At 46.2% G+C, this 18,971-nt stretch overlaps 1 protein-coding gene across 8 annotated transcripts in view; it reads right to left on the bottom strand.

Annotated features, from left to right (window-relative positions):
- SDK2 (sidekick cell adhesion molecule 2) overlaps positions 1-18,971 on the bottom strand; it is a 329,275-nt gene that overhangs the window by 17,911 nt on the left and 292,393 nt on the right. For 7 of the 8 annotated variants that reach the window (XM_081899505.1, XM_081899504.1, XM_081899509.1 and 4 more), the window contains exons 28-37: positions 18,393-18,491; positions 17,480-17,674; positions 14,232-14,433; positions 13,732-13,835; positions 12,530-12,600; positions 11,215-11,350; positions 10,379-10,435; positions 8,936-9,037; positions 7,050-7,165; positions 4,110-4,296 (exon numbers count right to left, since the gene is read on the bottom strand). In XM_081899505.1, the coding sequence (XP_081755631.1) occupies positions 4,110-4,296; positions 7,050-7,165; positions 8,936-9,037; positions 10,379-10,435; positions 11,215-11,350; positions 12,530-12,600; positions 13,732-13,835; positions 14,232-14,433; positions 17,480-17,674; positions 18,393-18,491 (1,269 nt within the window). The remainder of the gene's footprint in view (positions 1-4,109; positions 4,297-7,049; positions 7,166-8,935; positions 9,038-10,378; positions 10,436-11,214; positions 11,351-12,529; positions 12,601-13,731; positions 13,836-14,231; positions 14,434-17,479; positions 17,675-18,392; positions 18,492-18,971) is intronic. The other variant, XM_081899507.1, reaches the window with a different exon arrangement.

The raw sequence follows: 18,971 nt of genomic DNA on the forward strand, positions 1-18,971 counted from the left end.
GAACATATGAGAAGGGGAAGCCTACATGTGTAGAAATTGCATGTGCATTGCCTTACAAAGCAGCAAGGGGCTGCCTTCAAGGCCAGCTCTAGCAGCAGTGAGACTCCACAAAACTCCCCCAGCAAGCCTATTAATAGAGTTTTCCATAGCCGTAAGTCAAAGAAGGAAGCAAGCAGGCAGAAAACCAAGAAATCCCAGGAAGGAAGCTGATCTCCTCAGATTTCTAATTTTCTAGGAAGTTGTTAACTACTTTTGAAACCATGCTCACGGTTTTAATCTGTCCGGGGCCGAACAATTCCCACAAGCCGACTCTGAAAATGTAGTAGGGACAGGGCTCTATAGCACGTCTAAATTGTTTGATAGTAAAGCTTCTTCCACAACATCACATAATATTGCGGGAAGACACTCCCAATGAAAATTTATGTTGCTATACATCTTAGATGGCTGTTTCTTTGTATATATTTTCATTTTTTGGGGGAGTGCAATATGGATGTTTTAAGATGGTCTATATTTAATAAAGGTTTGTAGAAAGAAATAAAGATAACAAATCTATGCAGGTGGAATTGGGCTAGGGCTATTGTTTCCCGACCCCATGCTCTGCTGCTTGTTTCCTTGACAACCAAGGCATTTCACATGTCTGGATTATTTTGGGAAATGGTTACTACTTTGGCAGTAACACTGTGGCACTGGTGTGAAAGCATGAATGAAATAAATAAGAAAACATCTCATAATGCTAGTTTAGAGAGCAGCTCATGAGCCAGATCCTCAGAAAATCATTTTTTTTTTATAAAGGGTTTAATATATATATAGTTAATGCTATTATTATGCTTGTGGGATTCCCTAGACTGCTTAACAGCAGTTCACTCCTTTGTACTGAACAAGCAACTGCTCTTCATTTTCAGTTTTCTGTATCTTAGCTGGAACTGACAACAACCTTGTCAAGAAGAAGAAGGAGGAGTTTTATAAAAACCGTGAAAAAAATAAAGCTGGGTTAAATGATCCAGGTGGCTTAAGCAAGTAAGCCAAGCCACGGTTTTCATTGGAAGCGTGGCTGGACCTAGGGATGGTAAAGGAATCTTCTTGTCCAGCATTCCATTGTTACCGGGGCCAACTACCTCTTCTAGCGAAACAGACATCCTGGTCTGTATCCTCCATATCTTCTCAAATATATTATTAGACCTAAACAAAATGATTCCCAACCGTATATTTTAACTTCTTCCTTTTCTTAAGATCACACACCCCAAGCTATTATTTGTACCTGGGGGGAAATCTACCTAGACTTGTAAAGCAGTCTTCCCCAACCTTTTCCTCAGCAGAAGTTTTAGACTTTAATTCACATCAGCCCCAGGTAGCATAGTCAATGGTCTGGGAGAAGGGGAGTTGTAATCCCACAACTTCTGGGACTCAGCTACATTGGCAAAGAAAAAGCACTTTAGCTACATTGTATATGCATTACAATCGGGATGCGGGTGGCGCTGTGGGTTAACCACAGAGCCTAGGACTTGCTGATCAGAAGGTCGGCGGTTCGAATCCCCGTGATGGGGTGAGCTCCCGTTGCTCTGTCCCTGCTCCTGCCAACCTAGCAGTTCGAAAGCACGTCAAAGTGCAAGTAGATAAATAAGGTACTGCTCCGGCAGGAAGGTAAACGGCATTTCCGTGCGCTGCTCTGGTTTGCCAGAAAGTGGCTTAGTCATGCTGGCCACATGACCCGGAAGCTGTACGCTGGCTTCCTTGGCCAATAAAGTGAGATGAGCGCCGCAACCCCAGAGTCGGTCACGACTGGACCTAATGGTCAGGGGTCCCTTTACCTTTTTATATGCATTACAACACTGTGACACCAGATGGCACTGTGGAGTTCGGTTTTTGCCAACCTGATTTCTCATCCAAAGTTTACAACTGAAACGCTTCTTTGATGTGTCTAGATCAAGCCCTGGAGGGCCCCTGGTTGGGGAAGACTACTCTAAGATATTTGTATATTTCCTTTCCTGGAGTAAATAGCAGCTTATCTAGTTAAGCACTTATTTTTATTCATTTTAAATGTGTTTATACTGCCTTTAAGGAGAGGGGGCTCCAAGGAGATGGACAGGTAGAATAAACATAGCAATTAAATGATTAAAAGCTAATAAAAATAAACCACAAACATCCAGCCCAAAAACATTCTCAAAATGAAGACACCCCCCCGCCTTTAATGAAAAGCTAAATCTAGCTTTATTTACTTGCTACCTCTCATACTCTGCAAAGCACTGGCGACAGATTAGTATTCCTAAAACCAGAAACTCCTAAAGTAGCATCTCCTGGAATAAAAACTGTTTGCAGATGCACAGTATCTCAAACCTCTTTTCTCACCAAGGCACTGGGAACTTCTAACAGAGAGACCATTGTCTCAGGGCATTAGGCAGAATGCAGTTTTTTTGTTTTGTTTTTTGTTTTGTATTTTAGCAGTGTCCATTCAAAGTCAGCGACTTGAACCTTTGGCGCAGTCATTTTTAGAGCCAAGCAGGGGGCCTGCAAAGAGGGGAAACGGGAGAAGCTGTCCTAAACTGCTCTGGCCAAAGTCATCGCTGCAATTCTTTTCAAGCTCCTTTATGCTGTGCCAACAACAACCCCAAAGATCCAAGGAATGGGAAGCCAGCGAAGCGCAGTCCGAGACAGCCCCAACTTCCTCTCTGCATAGCGGGAAATACAGATACAAGCCCAGATCCTCACTCAGCAGTGCCCTTGGCTTAAAGAAGGTTTCACCAGCCAAAGCTGCTGGCGGTGGATATGGCCCATAAGCCTCTCCTTCTTTCCTTTCTTGTTGGCTTTGATCTCCAAACTTGTAACCTGAGGATGTTTTGAAGCTCATAGCTGGAAGGAAGAGGAGGGGAGCAGGTGACGCAAAGGAACAAAGCAGGTGCCTGTTGAGGATGGAGCACAAGGGTTCAGGCTACAGAGGCGCATGTGTCTTTTGTTGGGCATCAAGTGCAGCCCAAGGTCAACAGTTCAATGGTTCTGCTGAATCTCAGCCTGATGCACAGCAATGCACACAGAACAGCAATGTCCCAGCTCAAGAGCCAAGCTCCTAGTCAGAGAGGGGCTTGAATATTCGGGAGAAGCAGGAATTTGGGGTCGAAGCACAGGGGAGGTGGGGGCTCAGGACATGCAAGCCAATGATTCAGCTGGTGGAGGCAGAGACATGCTGGGATGCTCATGCAAAATTAAGAGGACTGGACAAAGTGAATGTTTTATATAGTGGACAGATGAAGAATTGGAAGTTCTTCACTTTCTGAATCTTATTTTTCTAGCTATCTCTTTTAACTTCTTTTCTGTTCTTCTTTCTTTCTTTCTTTCTTTCTTTCTTTCTTTCTTTCTTTCTTTCTTTCTTTCTTTCTTTCTTTCTTTCTTTCTTTCTTTCTCTCTCTCTCTCTCTCTCTCTTTCTCTCTTTCTCTCTTTCTTTTTCTATTATCCCCCCCCTTTTGTGTTTTTATTGTATCAAAATAAAAGTCTTGGTTTGGTTAAGAAGAAGCGGGGTGGGCGAAAGGTATTAAGCTTTGCATTTTTCTCTATAAACCTTAATAAATATTATTTAAAAAAAATAAGAGGAAAAGGAGAATGCGGATGGGAGCTTAAGACCGCAGTTAAGAGGATGCAAAAGGAAAGTGATGACCTATCAGTATACAGTGGTACCTTGGTTTACGAACTTAATCCGTTCCAGAATTCCGTTCTTAAACCAAAGTGTTCTTAAACCAAGGCATGCTTTCCCATAGCAGCGGGGGACTCAATTTACAAATGGAACACACTCAATAGGAAGAGAAACATGTTCTTATTCCGAGGCAAAGTTCACAAACCAAAACACCTACAGCAAGTTGTTCATAAACTAGGCTGTTCTTAAACCAAGGTACCACAGTAGTTGGACCAAAAAAGATTTGCTGCTTATACAGAGAGAAGTATTTTGGCCACACGTGTTAAAAAAACAACCTCATCTGTGAGACTGAATGAGAACGAACACTTCCCATCGTGGTCGTGCTCATGCCTTCCCATCCCCGGCCCAACTCAGCACATCAGCACAGGACCTGCAAACTGCTATTCACAGCCAAGTCGCCGCTGCCTCTCCTCCCTCCTATCCCACCTGCTTGCTGCGTCCTGCCCTTGATGGGGGCGCTGCGGGGCCCATCGCCTGCAGCATTGAAGGCCAGGATGGTGACAAGGTAGGCGGTGTAGCCGGTCAGATTCTTGAGTTTGACGCCGTTCTCCGGCAGGAAGAGCGTTTTCACCCGTTCTGTTTCGTTCTGCCGCTGGGCCTCCCAGAAATAGATCTGTAGGGAAGAAGGAAGTGGGGCGTAGTGAGGAAAATTGTGGGGGGGGGGGAGGAGTAGCACCCATTTCTCTCTTTGTGGTCACTAATGCGTTTCCAACAATGCTGCTCTTCCACTCCAAAATGTGGAGTGTCATATATAAATATATATATTTAATTAATATTGTTCGTTCCTTGGAATCGCTACCGCCTTTATCAGCATAGGCTTGTCCTGCTAATAATTTCCTCAAGTCATACAAGTCAGGCAGTATCTCAACCATCTAGAACAGAGGAAAGGAAACCTGTGGCCTTGCAAGTGTGGCTGCATTCCAGCTGCCATCAGCCCCAGCCGGCGTGGATAAGGGATGCTCACCTGGTGAGAACCAGATGATGGAGGCATAGAGCAAGTTTGCCACTGCAAGTACGGCTGCAGAGGGAGGGAGATTTAAAGAGGAAATCCAGAGATGGAGGAAGGGACAGGTGGAAAGAGGGAGTCCACCAGCATGATAGGCTTGCTAACTATGACTGTGCCCTACTATCCTGGGGAACAGCAGATGCCCAGGTACAATGCTAAAATATATTTTACTCTTGGCTCTCTGGCCACCGTCCATTATTTTGCTGCTCTCTGCTACCCCAGCCCCTTGCCGTAAGTTCAGATGCAGTTCAAAAACACTGGGTTCTTTCCAACTCAGGGCTTATCCACACTTTACCTTTTCTCTGCTCTTTCCAGGCAGGGTCCTCAATTTAAAGTTCCATGTCCAAGAGCCCTTTTTGGGCTCCGGATCTTTCCCAGTGAAAACCTGCTCTTTAAAGCTCAATCAGAGCAAACGTCAATCCATGGGAAACCTCGTATTGATGTTTGCTCCAGTTCAGCTTTAAAGAGTGGCGTTTCAGAGGGAAAGCTTGGGGCTATTATTATTATTATTATTATTAGCTGTTAAAGCGTAGAGCTCTGCCTGGAAAGAGAAGGGGAAAAAAAGGTAAGTGTGGATAAGCTCAAATTTACTCAAATAACTCAAATTCAGAAGAGGCCCAATGAAATCAATATGCTTGGCTAACTTAAATTAATCTCAATGGTTTCAAGTGTATACAATTTTCCCCCATATATTCAATAAACATTTCCCAATCTTCTTTAATCAAACATTCTTCTTGTTCTCTTATTCTGTAAGTTAGATCTGCAAGCTGCGCGTACTCCATCAGTTTAAGTTGCCATTCTTCTTTAGTTGGGACCTCCTTTGTTTTCCATTTTGGGACTAACAAAACATGGGCCACCGTAATGGCATACATAAATAAAAATTTTCAGGATACAGGTCCTAATGCCCAATAAATGTGTGTGCAAAAGTTTATTTCATTTATTCAAAGCACAGGATCTAAATCTCCTTGTTACACACACAGATAAATTTTCTTATACCTAGCTCATGCCACTATGTTCCAGAAACTTTTAAGCTGGCCTGTGAAAACACATTTCTAAAGGCTATGAAATGAATTAAGCACCTCAAAAGATTTCCCCCTGAGGATTATCAACGGGGAAGGTGAGCTTCTTCCGTTAAATGGGCACATAACAATTAGGACATGTTGGCCCCTGAACTAGGCAAGACAGCACAGGCAATCCATTTTGCAGCCTTGGCTCATGGGGATGGACTAAGAATGGGGTAGTTAACAGTGCACCTCTGAAGTCACTCTTGGGTGATATCCAGACTTCCACAGAGAAGCCGGACCATCCCACCAAGCCGTGAAGTCAAGGCGCCGGAGAGACGGCAGCAAGCAGGCTCCATGGCAACACTTCCCGGCACCCATGGAGGTTTCTTAGGAAACAAGCAAGCAACTTTCCAAAACCGCAGTTCTACTGGCTTGTAAAATGCCCCGCTAGATCACGGATGGGATGCTTGAAGACAGGATGAAGAATGGCTGTGCAGGGATTGGCAAGAGACTAGTTCCAGTTCTACAATATGGTGGCTGGATGCGCTGACATCTGCCACAATCCAGGGGACAGGCTTCTGTGCACTTTGCAAAAAAAGAGAGTCTATGCTAGGCTTGAACAAATCACATGAACAGCCCAGAACTAAGGTCATTTCACATGCCACAAACATTTGCCATCTGGATAGTTAGCCTTGGTGAAGACTTGACATTTTCATCCCCAAAAAAGTTTTTGATTTGAGTTTCCAATGAAATGAGGCTGCATTTTAATATTTTATGTTGTATTTTAGTGTTGTTTTTTAAGTTGTATTTCAATCAATTGTTTTTTATATTTGGTGTTAGCCGCCCTGAGCCCAGTCTTGGCTGGAGAGGGTGGGGTATAAATAAAATTTATTATTATTATTATCTCAAGCGTATATTGTAATGGCCAATCTCAGTCTCCTGGAGGAATGCATCTGTTGTAAATTTGCACCTGACACAGGCACACTTTACAGTTTTAAAAGGTGCCACGCTCGTGCATTTTGAACGCACCCATAAAAAACATAAGGCGCAGAGCAGCCCTTAGTTCCCCAGGGACAAAAGCAATCCTGAGAAGGCACAGCATGTGAAACTCCCATGTTTTATTTGAAGCTCAACAGCATCACTTGCAGGGGAAATGTGGAAACACATCCCCCCTCCCAAGAAAAAATCTTGCTTGTTTCATTTCCATTTTCCAACAGATATAGGGCTGCTGCATTCACAGTCCCACCCTATGAATGGATCCAGCCAGAATATCTGCTGGCTTTAAAGTAGATTCCGAACTGCTGCAAGGCACTTCTTCACCTGTAGCCCAGATCCCTCCTTCCTATGGCCTGGTACCTTGTAGCCTTGGATGTCTCCGTTCTGTGCCTCGGGGGGTGGCGGCTCCCATGTGATGTCGAGCTGGGTGGCCGTGGCACTTTGGATGGCCACATTCTGTGGTGCAGCCGCAGGGACTGAAGAGAGGAGAACCGGATGTCAGCGAGAATATTATTATTATTATTATTATTATTATTATTATTATTATTATTATTATTAAATTTTTATTTGTACCCCGGCCTTCCCAGTTCAAAAACCAGGATCAGGGCGGCTAACAACAAATTTAAAACACTTAATTATAAAAGCAGCATAAAATACGGTATAAAAACATGAATAACAATAACATTTAAAAATCCATTAGATAACCCCCAGGGCTAGCTGGCTGAATTGGTCCTACTTGGGCCAGCGAGGAGGCCAGAGGAGAATTAGTTGTGGGGTCTTAGAGCAGGTGATCTTCATAAATGGGGGGGGGGGGGAGGGAAGAGAAGGGAATAAAAGATCAGGCTGAATTCAAATTAAAGGCCAGGCGGAATAGCTCTGTCTTACAGGCCCAACGGAAGGAGGTTAAACCCTGAAGGGCCCTAGTCTCATGGGACAGAGCATTCCACCAGGTTGGAGCCATCACTGAAAAGGCCCTGGCCCTGGTGGAGGATAGTCTGACTTCCTTAGGGCCCAGGACCTCTATACTATGGTTATTCATGGACCTTAAGGTCCGCTGTGGGGCATACCAGGAGAGGCGGTCCCGTAGATACGAGGGCCCTAAGCCACAAAGGGCTTTAAAGGTCAAGACCAGCACCTTGAACCTGACCGTATACTCCACCGGGAGCCAGTGCAACTGGTAAAGCACTGGCTGAATATGCTCCCATGGCAGGGACCCCATGAGGAGCCTCACTGCAGCATTCTGCACCCGCTGGAGTTTGTGGGACAGTTTCAAGGACAGCTCTGCGTAGAGCGAATTACAGTAGTTAAGCCTGGAGGTGACCGTTGCATGGATCACTGTGGCCAGATCGGGGAGGGAAAGGTAAGGGACCAACTGCTTACTGAGGCGAAGATGGAAAAATGTTGCCTTAGCTGTTGCTGTAACTTGCACCTCCATGGAAACGGAGGCGTCAAGGATTACACCCAAACTCTTAACGGAAGACACTGGCACTAATTGGACCCCCGCAAGAGAAGGGAGTTTATTCCTCATCCCCATGCCATCCCGACCTAGCCATAGGACCTCTGTCTTTGAAGGATTTAGTTTCAATCGGCTCCCAGGAAACCATCCAGCCACAGCCTCCAAGCATCGGGTCAGTGTATTCGGGGCCGTGTCGGTGTGGTGCCTGAGTTAATTGATGCTCTGACAAGTCCACGGAGAAGCAGGGACTGTTTTTTTGGTTTGAAATGGATGTTTGTTTACCCTACATGAGCTTCCGGGCTTGGCCACAGACCTGTCTGCTCTTGGGATCCACCCCTAATGACCTCTTGCTGGCAGCTGCCTCTGTATTGATTAAGGAATGGATCTGCTGGCTTGTTGTGTGGGATTGGAAGCTAATGGGCATGAGACATAGGCAGCTGCCTTACATGGAATCAGGCCACTGGGTCCATCCAGCTCAGTACTGTCTGCACTGACAGGCAACAGCTCTTCGGGGTTTCAGTCCAGGGAGTCCTTCCCAACCCTACCTGGAGATGCTGAGATTTGTACCTGGGACCTTCTGCATGCAAAGCAGATGCCGTACCACTGAACTATGGCCCTTACTTGTAGGCTTGCACTAGAGCTGCAGGCAATACAATTTGTTGCTGTTTTAGCCTGCTGGCCTGCTCCCTCCTCAGGCTTATGCTCTAAGCTCTCAGGAAGCACAAGGATATAGGGAAACTTGAGAGAGAAAACGGCTCCTAGAGGAAAAAAAAAAAGATGCCTGGCTTACCAGCCTCGCCCACAAAGACTTCCTGTGGTGAGCTGGTGGGGCCCTCACCCACGGCATTGTAGACACTCATTCGGATCTCATAGCGGCGGTGCTTGTTCAGGTCTGCAGAGGTGAGATTGGAAAGGAGATTGTCATATATGGAGGCAGAGGCAGAGTTTGTTTCTTAATTCTGGCGTTGCCTTTAAAAGTAGTGGCATATACATTCTTGGCTATGATGTGATTTCACGTTTCCCTCCTTTCTGCGTGCTCCTACCTGACACCACTCCCACAACGGTACTAATTCCTTCACAGCCCTTTGCGAAGCTGGCAGATGGTGCCAGGATATTTCTCCAGAAGGTAAGAGGGCAGCAGAAAAAATAATTGTGACGTCTGGCTTCCAGTATGTGAACTAGCACTTTAGAAAGCCTTCGGGGTTCTAAGCAAAAGCTAAGCAAGCTGAAGTAAGCTTTGTTGTAAAACGAGTCTTAGGCTGTGTACATGCTATATACCATGTACAAAATGCATTCTTTCCCTCAAATATTTCAGGCACTGTAATTTACTACTACTGCTTCCCAGCAACCCAGGCATGTGATAGTGCCCAGAATTATTTGAGGGCAAGAATGTGCTTCAAATGTGTTTTAAAAACATATAGTGTGTACACAGCCTTAACAGGCCTTACAGTATTGAAAGGGAGGTATTTCATGTAAGCAAAATTCTTCTTCATGAATCATGGTCCTTACTTCCCTGCTCCTACATAAAGCCCCTAAATTTACCACAAATCTCCGCTTTGCTCTCTATTATTCCACTCTAAGCAGTTAGGAAAGAGTACCCAAATTAACAGGGAAAACACTATAAAAAGCAAATGTGGACTGCCTGTGTGTTTGGATGACAAACACAAAACTAGTTCTGTTATTATATTGTGATCAGGAAACCGGTACATCTACTCATGGGGAACATGCACTTTCTTTTTTGTCAGATTAGGGATTTTAATTGGAAGCGAAAGAAGCTATCCTTGGGCAAAGGGGACATCCTGGGCTCTAGAAAGTGATGAGCTAACAACAACAACAAAAACAGGGAAAGAGCTGCTGTTCTCCCTGCAGCCTGTCACCCTCCATAGAAGAAGAAGAGAAGAAGAGTTTGGATTTGATATCCTGCTTTATCACTACCCGAAGGAGTCTCAAAGCGGCTAACAGTCTTCTTTCCCTTCCTCCCCCACAACAAACACTCTGTGAGGTGAGTGAGGCTGAGAGACTTCAGAGAAGTGTGACTAGCCCAAGGTCACCCAGCAGCTGCATATGGAGGAGCGGAGACGCGAACCCGGTTCCCCAGATTACGAGTCTACCACTCTTAACCACTACACCACACTGGTGACAGTGCTAAAATCTAGATAGGAACCGGATTCAAGGGAGACCAGAAACACAAGCAGAAACAATCGCACAGACAAGAGATGAAGCGCCCACTTACTGTCCAGCTCGTATTGTGTGAGGGAGGCCTCAGTCAGGTTCCGCATGGCATACGTTGCTGTGGGGTGGCAGGTGGTCAGAAGGGAGAAGCAGTCAATGCAGGTTAGCCACATGTAAATAAACATCTTGACAATGCAAGCAGGACTAACAGACATCAATCGGGAGTGAGGGAGAAGCAGCTAGGAGAGAAACTCACAGCCACATCAAAGAACACTGAGAAGTCTCCAACGAAGTATTGGGAAAGGGGGGAAATATCCCAGAGAGGGATTGTAGTTACCAAAGATGGACAAACCTGACCAGAAAGAGTTTATGGGCATCAGGATAGCCTGAGTGATAGATCTTCCCAAATGACTCAAGAGCCCATTGTCACTGGATCCAGCAATTCCACCAAAAGGAAAAGTCTCTCTCAGAAAGAGACACCCTAGCACTAAAAAGACCAAGCTGATAGGGCTGAATATACCAACCACTTGCTAAGATCAATGTTTTCCATTTCAAACGCACTGGGAACAACAATGTACTATTCTAGAGTAGCTTCTGAATGCTTGCCGCGCTGACTTATGACTGCAGGGGAAAATGCTTGTCAAGTCACTTTTGTTACTGGAGAAAGCACTGGGTAAAATTATAGTGCTAAATCTTGGGCAGTACTTAGGACCAGTGCTTGTTATGGGTGGCTTGCTCTGGAATGATGGTTCCCATGCTGGTGTTTGTTGCCTTGTTTTGTTTTGTTTTGGTTTTTTTGCTGCAGCATAAGTTGAAGGCAGTGGGCAGGGGCAGACCTTGGCTAAATTCTCACTGTCTCCAGTTCCCAGAACCCTCGGTGCTCACAAGCATACTCACAAGTGAGTTCTGCCCATTTTGCACTGGGATTGCCGATACTGCGTGCAGTGAATCCTCGCACCCCTTCGTATGCCAGCTCCCGGTAGCGGATGCGAAAACCTAGCAAGATGCCATTGATTCTGTCCTCAGATGGAGCCTATGGAAGGAGAAACAGATAAATCAACGAGGGACTCACAAACTCTCATTTGCTTCCCCTTGCACAGCTGACACTTGTGAGACTGGCTTCCAACAAAAGGATTCTGTCCCATATTATACCTGCTTTCTAATACTGTCACCTCCCATTGCCCAGTCAAAAGCTGGAAGTGGTGCTGAAATGCCAGGGCTTCCCTTCCCTGTCATTGCCAGGAGGGAAGCATCACTGGAGACCCGCAAAAGGTGCCTCAGCATCTTTATATGCTCTTTGCCTCGAGGAATGGATGGGTTGGGTGTACTAGCCAAACTACTGATGCCTACCTCAAGCAACACGCGGGTGGCGCTGTGGGTTAAACCACAGAGCCTAGAACTTGCCGATCAGAAAGTCGGCGGTTCGAATCCCTGTGACGGGGTGAGCTCCTGTTGCTCGGTACCTGCTGCTGCCAACCTAGCAGTTCGAAAGCACGTCAAAGTGCAAGTAGATAAATAGGAACCGCTCCGGCGGGAAGGTAAACTGTGTTTCTGTGTGCTGCTCTGGTGCTGCTGGCCACATGACCCGGACGCTGTACGCCGGCTCCCTCGGCCAATAAAGTGAGATGAGTGCCGCAACCCCAGAGTCGGCCGCGACTGGACCTAATGGCCAGGGGTCCCTTTACCTTTACCTCAAGCCAATCTTTCACACTGGTTTGGTTAAACATTTCTGTTTCCCACTTTTCAGATCCTCCATAGCCTTCCACCACCCCCTTGCTGAAACATGCATGCAAACTCAACAGAGTCCACAGTTTCATCACCAAAGTCACCTGCCCCATTTTGACAGCAAAACCTTCTTTTGTGGGTGGAATAAAGAATGCTGAGCTGGGGCTAAAGTGCAGAAACTAGGTATATATCTGTGCATAATAGACATGGTTGCAAATCTCATGACCGTTTTCAAACTCAACTTTCTAAGACCATGCTCAAGACCTGGTATAGGCCAACTCGGCCCTCCAGATGTTTTGGGACTACAACTCCCATCATCCCTAGCTAACAGGACCAGTGGTCAGGGATGATGGGAGTTGTAGTCCCAAAGCATCTGGAGGGCCGGGTTTGCCTATGCCTTCTCAAGACAGAGACACTACCAGATTTGCTGGCCATCAGAAATAAGCTTAGAATGCCAGCCAGAGAGAGAAAAGGTACATCACCCTACCTGCCAGCGGATCAGTACAGATGTGGTGGTGTGTGGGGTCACTGACAAGATAGTGGGAGCTTCCTCTGGGGCTGAGGGAAAAGGAAATATATATATATATATATATATGAGTCAAATGCAAGAAGATCCAAGCTGTTCTTGCTTGTCTCCATGAGACACAGAGCCCTGAGAAATGGCAGGCTACTTGTTGCACTCAGTTGACAACTTGCTGTTGGTGGTAAAGGCCCAAACTGGCTACCATTTTACAGAATATTGGTGGATTTTGCAATTTGAAAGCAGGGAGACAATGGTTTTTGATGACGGAACATTTCCACGATGTGGAATATCTTGGGTCCAGTTGGTAATGGGTGTCCTTTGCCCTCTGTACAATCTGCTCTGCCCATCTTTGCCCCCTCCCTATCCCCTTTAGGACCATTTGTTTCCTCGAATTACAGTGGTACCTTGGTTCTTGAACTTAATCTGTTCTGGGAGTCTGTTTGACTCCCAAAACCATTCAAAAACCAAGGCGCAGCTTCCAATTGGCTGCAGGAGCTTCCTGCACTCAATCGGAGGCTGCGTAAGCTGCGTTGGATGTTCGGCTTCCGAAAAATGTTTGCAAACCGGAACATTCAATTCTGGGTTCGCGGTGTTCGGGAGCCAAGCCATTCGACTACCAAGGTACCACTGTATTCTTTCATCGACTCCCGGTTTCTCTACAGATACCGCTCTATGATGCTTTCATGTCCCTATTACCGCTCTTCAAAATTACTTTTCCCATCTACCGGTTTCCTCAACCCCAAGGTGTCCGTCGCAACACTGGTTTTGCAGTCCACAGCAGCCAGCCTCAGCTGCAGCCCCTCCTCTCCTCCTCTGTTCTAACAGCATCAGGGCCACTTCAGGCAACGTGCAATGCATGGAAGAGATTGGCCCATAACGAAAGGATATGCAAAGCTAGATGTGGAAGAGGGAGGGAGGTGGTTGAGGATGAAGACAGGTGACTGCAGAGGTTTGACTAGGTTCAAACTCCTTCCTGGTTCTGTTTTTGTGATCTGGATGCAGGAGTGAATGGCTGAAACAGCACTGCTCCAGGTAGACTGGAAGACGGAACCACTCTAACCATGTACACTGCAATGGTTTCACTTGCACGAGAACTTCTGCTCCTATAACTGGAAGAGGAAAGTGTCTCGTTCTAAAGTAACTCATGATTTAATGCATTCACATACCAGCCTGTAGTGTGGTGAGTGACTCTGACTCTTCACTGTATTCGCTGTCACCAATATCATTTGTTGCCTTGACCCGGAATTTGTAGGTAGTGAAGGGTTTCAGCCTGCAAAGGGAGCACATGGTACTTGGCTTGTTTTTGGAAGAAAACCACAAGATGCAAACAGATGTACAGGTCTTGCTGTATTCTGCCTGCCAAGCCACTGATTTTTAACACGTTCTACCTTGAGACTAACAAGCTCATTCCCAGAAAAGCTATCTTAATACTAATGGCTAGCCTTGATTCCAGACTCAATGGCTAGCCTTGATTCTAATGGCTAGCCTTGATTCCAGACTCAATATCACTCAGGCAGGAAATTTCAGTTTGGACCGGTGGGAATTTGAGGACAGTTCTGTGACTGGAAGATTTGCTCCAGATCCAGTCACATAACAGTCGTCCTTGTCAATGCCACCTTCTTTTCCAAATAAACGTCTCCTTTCATTCCACCCATTGATGTCTCACCTGTTGACTATGAAGGATGTGGTGTTGTGGTTCACAGAGGCAGAATGCAGCACCCATTTCCCATCAGGAAGTTCCCGTGTTTGTACAGTGTAATACCGGACAGGTGAGAGCCCATCACTGCCCGGCTCCCAGGACAATAGTACACTTCTTGACTTGACATCTTCCTGCAACACAACTGGCTTGCTGGGAGGTTGGGGACGGTCTGGGGGCAAGAGGGGTACAGATCACTGAAGGCTGGAAACATGGGGTGAAAATAGACATGGCAGTGATAGTATAGGTTTAAGGACAAATATGAGAACCCATCTATCACCTTGAACAGAGTTTAGTATCAGCCTGAAAGAAACCTGATTTGCACATCAGCTCTAGGCAATACCTTCCCTATCTGACTCTAACCTAGATCGAGTGAACACAGTACTTGTTAGTTTACAAACCAGAGAAGCTGAGCTCCAGCATGAGACCCAGAGTGTTCATTGGGTTCCCAAGAATCATATTCTCTTCTCCTTTTTAAAAGTGCTCCCTCCCCCCGACCCCCATGAACAAAAAGGAGAAACCATCTGTATTTTAATGTGATGCTCTCATGGGCTTCTTTAAACAGAAAAGTAATTTGATATTTCAATTCAATGAAAGTGACAGGGCTAGATAACCACTCCTGAGTCCTGACTATCTTTCTGCTTGTTTTCTGATTCTTTGGGAGGCACTGAGGGGTGGGGCAATTTGCTCCTGGAGAAGTACATATGCTTCAAATAGCGCCATCAAAGCAGAAGATTTGGGGGGGGGGGAGTTCATTCATGAGCTGATGATGAGAGACCTCTTTTTGGTATTTGGTACAGTGTTTTTGCAGGTGGCACTGTGGTCTAAACCACAGAGCCTAGGGCTTGCCGATTGGAAGGTCGGCAGTTCAAATCTCCACGACGGGGTGAGCGCCTGTTGTTCGGTCCCAGCTCCTGCCCACCTAGCAGTTCAAAAGCACGTCAAAGTGCAAGCAAATAAACAGGTACCACTCCGGCGGGAAGGTAAATGGCGTTTCTGTGCACTGCTCTGGTTTGCCAGAAGCGGCTTAGTCATGCTGGCCACATGACCCGGAAGCTGTCTGCAGACAAACGCCAGCTCCCTCGGCCTATAGAGCGATATGAGTGCGCAACCCCAGAGTTGTCCGTGACTGGACCTAACGGTCATGGGTACCTTTACCTTTTTATGGTGTTTTTAACAGAGGCCTTAAAATCCTGTGCCTGAGAGATATAGTGACTCAAGTAGTAAAAAGCAGAGGTGTATAAAATAAAAAAACTTTTTTAAAAAATCACAAAACAGCATGGGGTTTGTGAAGGGTTGTATTATGGACTCTAGCCAATGGGTGCCCTTTTGACACAGGAACCATCGCATTCTATGCAGCACTCATAATCATACTAGATGAGTGCAAAGGGGGAGTGATGGGCACTAACTCCAGAGGGCCAAGCTCTTTTGGCTCCCCAATGTTCCTTATCGTCAGGGGACGGAGGAGGCAGAGTGCAGAGCTGAGAACTGCTTCAGTGGCCTGTTTCTCCTCCTGCTGCCATGGAAGGGGGCCGAGCACAAGAGAGGAGGAGCCACAGTCACTGTATTTGGCTCCGCCCCTCCTCCTCCTGAAACACAACCCCCCCTCCATCTTCAGCGCAAGTTGGCGCCTCTGGGAGGAGCCTCCCTAGTTTCTCTATGTTATAAAAATGGTCAGGAATGCCCTAATGAACCATTCAATTATTTATACACAAATGACACTTCCAATTAAAAACAAACAAACACCAGATGATGTGCATTGTGGATCTCTGGTGAGCCTACAGAACATTGCTTTTCCAGTTTTGTGAAATCCAAGTCTGCAGCAAACAAAAAGGCTTTACTATCCAGCTGTAGCTTGAGAATTTAAAATCCACGTAGATTCACTACAGACCAACCTCCTTTTTATATCAGTGCATTAGCTTAAGGCCAACATATTTCGCCGAATGAATTAGAAGCCTGAGGCCCAAACCAGGTGTGGCATGGGATATATTTAATCTGAAAGCAGCTTCGGAAGTCTGCAAGTCGAAGCAGATGAACAGCTGTTTGCTTAACTATTTCTGTCCAGCTGTTCTTTCATTCAAAATCCGCCCCCCCCCCGCAACTTATCTTCCCACTCACCGAGGTGCAGGGGTGGTGGTGGTGAATGTAGCTTTATCTCGGGAAGAAAAGGAGCTGTAGGGTGGGGGCAGAGCAATTTTGAGTGGAAAATGGCCGAAAGGAGGTGATATCTGCCATTCCTCTACTCAAAACTGGCAGCATCAAAAGATTAAGACTCCCCCTCCCCCCGCAAAAAACAACAACAACTAGAGGAAAGACACACATGACTGCATATCGCAAACAGTAAAGGCCTGAGGGGGTACAATTCTGACAGAACTACTTCATACTATGAGTGCGCGTGCCATATTTTTTATGCTCCATCATAAAATAACTGCTCTGCATCTAGAAAACTAGTGCATCAGCGTGGTGTGCTAGGTAACCATGCAGGAAGCTTTCTTTAAAAGTCATATGGATAAGTACTAAAAATATGGCACCGCCACCTAACATGTGAAGTGGAAGAGTCCAGAATGATTATTATTAATAATAATAATAATAATAATAATAATAATAATAATAATAATATAATATTTAATTTATTTATATCCCGCTCTCCCCAACCGAAGCCGGGCTCAGAGCGGCTAACAACAATAAAAGTAACACAGTTTACATAAAATCACAATCAATTAATTGAAATGCATTCTAAAATCAATTCAAAATCAAATTAATGGCAACCTTTGGGCGAGAGTTCTGTGTGGATTACCGAAGGAGGGGGTCAGAGTGTGCATTGGCCAAAGGCCTGGTGGAACAGCTCTGTCTTGCAGGCCCTGCAGAAAGATGTTAAGTCCTGCAGGGCCCTAGTCTCTTGTGACAGAGCGTTCCACCAGATCGGGGCCACGGCTGAAAAAGCCCTGGCTCTGGTTGAGGCCAGCCTAACCTCCCTGTGGCCTGGGATCTCCAAGATGTTTTTATTTGAAGACCGTAAGGTGGGACATAACAGGAGAGGCGGTCCTGTAGGTACGAGGGTCCTAGGCCATATAGGCCGTATAGAATTCTACTTTTTCTATCGGCATTCAGTGTCTGCAATTTTGTGTGCTCAACCACACTGGCCTTGATGCATAGCATGCATTTTAGAGCTTTCCTCCCAATTGCAGGCATTGTGTCCCTTCCTGGAAAAAAATTACCTCTCTTCTCTGTAGTCACCACCAACGCTTCTGCTGCCTCACCCCAGCCCTTCCGGGTCTGTGCTGTGATACGGAAAAGGTAGGTCGACTCGGGTCTGAGACCAGTAGCAGTAAACTGCCTCGCGCTGGGGTTGAGAACTTCCACGCTGGCAGAATTGGCGGTGGTGGTGTTGAGGCGGTGAGTGATCTGGTAGGCTGCATGCAAGAGGAAGACAAACCCAAACAGGAAATGATTGGGGAGAGGACACAATCCCCATATCCCGACTTTAGTCCAGGAGGAAGTAGATCAGAACCATGGAAGTGGTTTTAGGAGAGGTTAAACGTGGCTTGTGAGGTGGGCTGGTTTCCTTTATCCTCCGTTCAAGGTTGGCCCAAGATGTTTCAAGCACTGGAGGCAAAAAGGTCCTGCGGTTGCCCCCATAACAGGGCGTGTGCTAGGCTCTGCAAGGGCTTTCCTCCAAGGAAAAGCCCTTGCAAAGCCTCACCTCCCTGCTGGGTATCTGTGGGAGATTTGGCAAGGGCCTCTCCTCTTGCCAAATGTCCCTTCCCACTCAGCGGCGAGGCTTTGCAAGGGCTTCTGCTTAAGGGCCTCTCTCCTGTGTTTCTATCAGCTGAGGCAGCTGCTTCATCCCGCCTAATGGGTGGACCGGCTCTGCCTCCCATAATTCCTCTAGTGCAGACATGGCCAAACTTGGGCTTCCAGATGTTTTGGGACTACAATTTCCATCATCCCTGACCACTGGTCCTTTTAGCTAGGGATGATGGGAGTTGTAGTCCCAAAACATCTGGAGGGCCAAGTTTGGCCATGCTTGCTCTTGTGGCACTGAACTGACATTGAGAATTGTAGACAAAAGTTGGGTGGGGAGCCACTCTGGTCTACAATCTCCATGGTACGTAGGGGTTGCCTGCTTACCCAGAATGATGCCATTGGGAGCAGCAGGTGGCTGCCAGATTAGCCGTACAGAAGTTGTTCTTACTTCAGGGAAGAGAATGCCCACTGGAGGCCCAGGTACTGGAACACAGGAAGACAGAGAGGGGTGCACAGATGAAGTTTAGAAGGAACACATACATTTCTGTGCACCTAGCTAGAGAACAGACTTTTAATGCAAATACATACATAGCCACAGGGTGCAAACACACACACACACACACACACACACACACACACACACACACACAAACATATGCTACGCTTAAGGTGACACTCCCTGGTCTATTATTTGAAGCCTGGGACTGTGTTTAGGGACATGGAGCTGCTAATCTTGGAATGTCATGACTTTAAAGCAATCACCACTGCGGTGTACATATCTAGCATCATGGCTAAAACATAGCACTACTGATCAAGGAAGTCATTGGTTCAAATCTTGCCTTTTCCATGAAGCCTCAACACCCTCCCTGCAATATTAGGGCAGTAATGCTAATATAATGTTCAAGTTCATTGTAATGACTGAAACAAAATTAAGTACACAACGTACTCTAAGCACCTGAAAGC

This window comes from Podarcis melisellensis, assembly GCF_964234715.1.
Source record: "Podarcis melisellensis genome assembly, chromosome: 2".
Lineage (NCBI taxonomy): Eukaryota > Metazoa > Chordata > Lepidosauria > Squamata > Lacertidae > Podarcis > Podarcis melisellensis.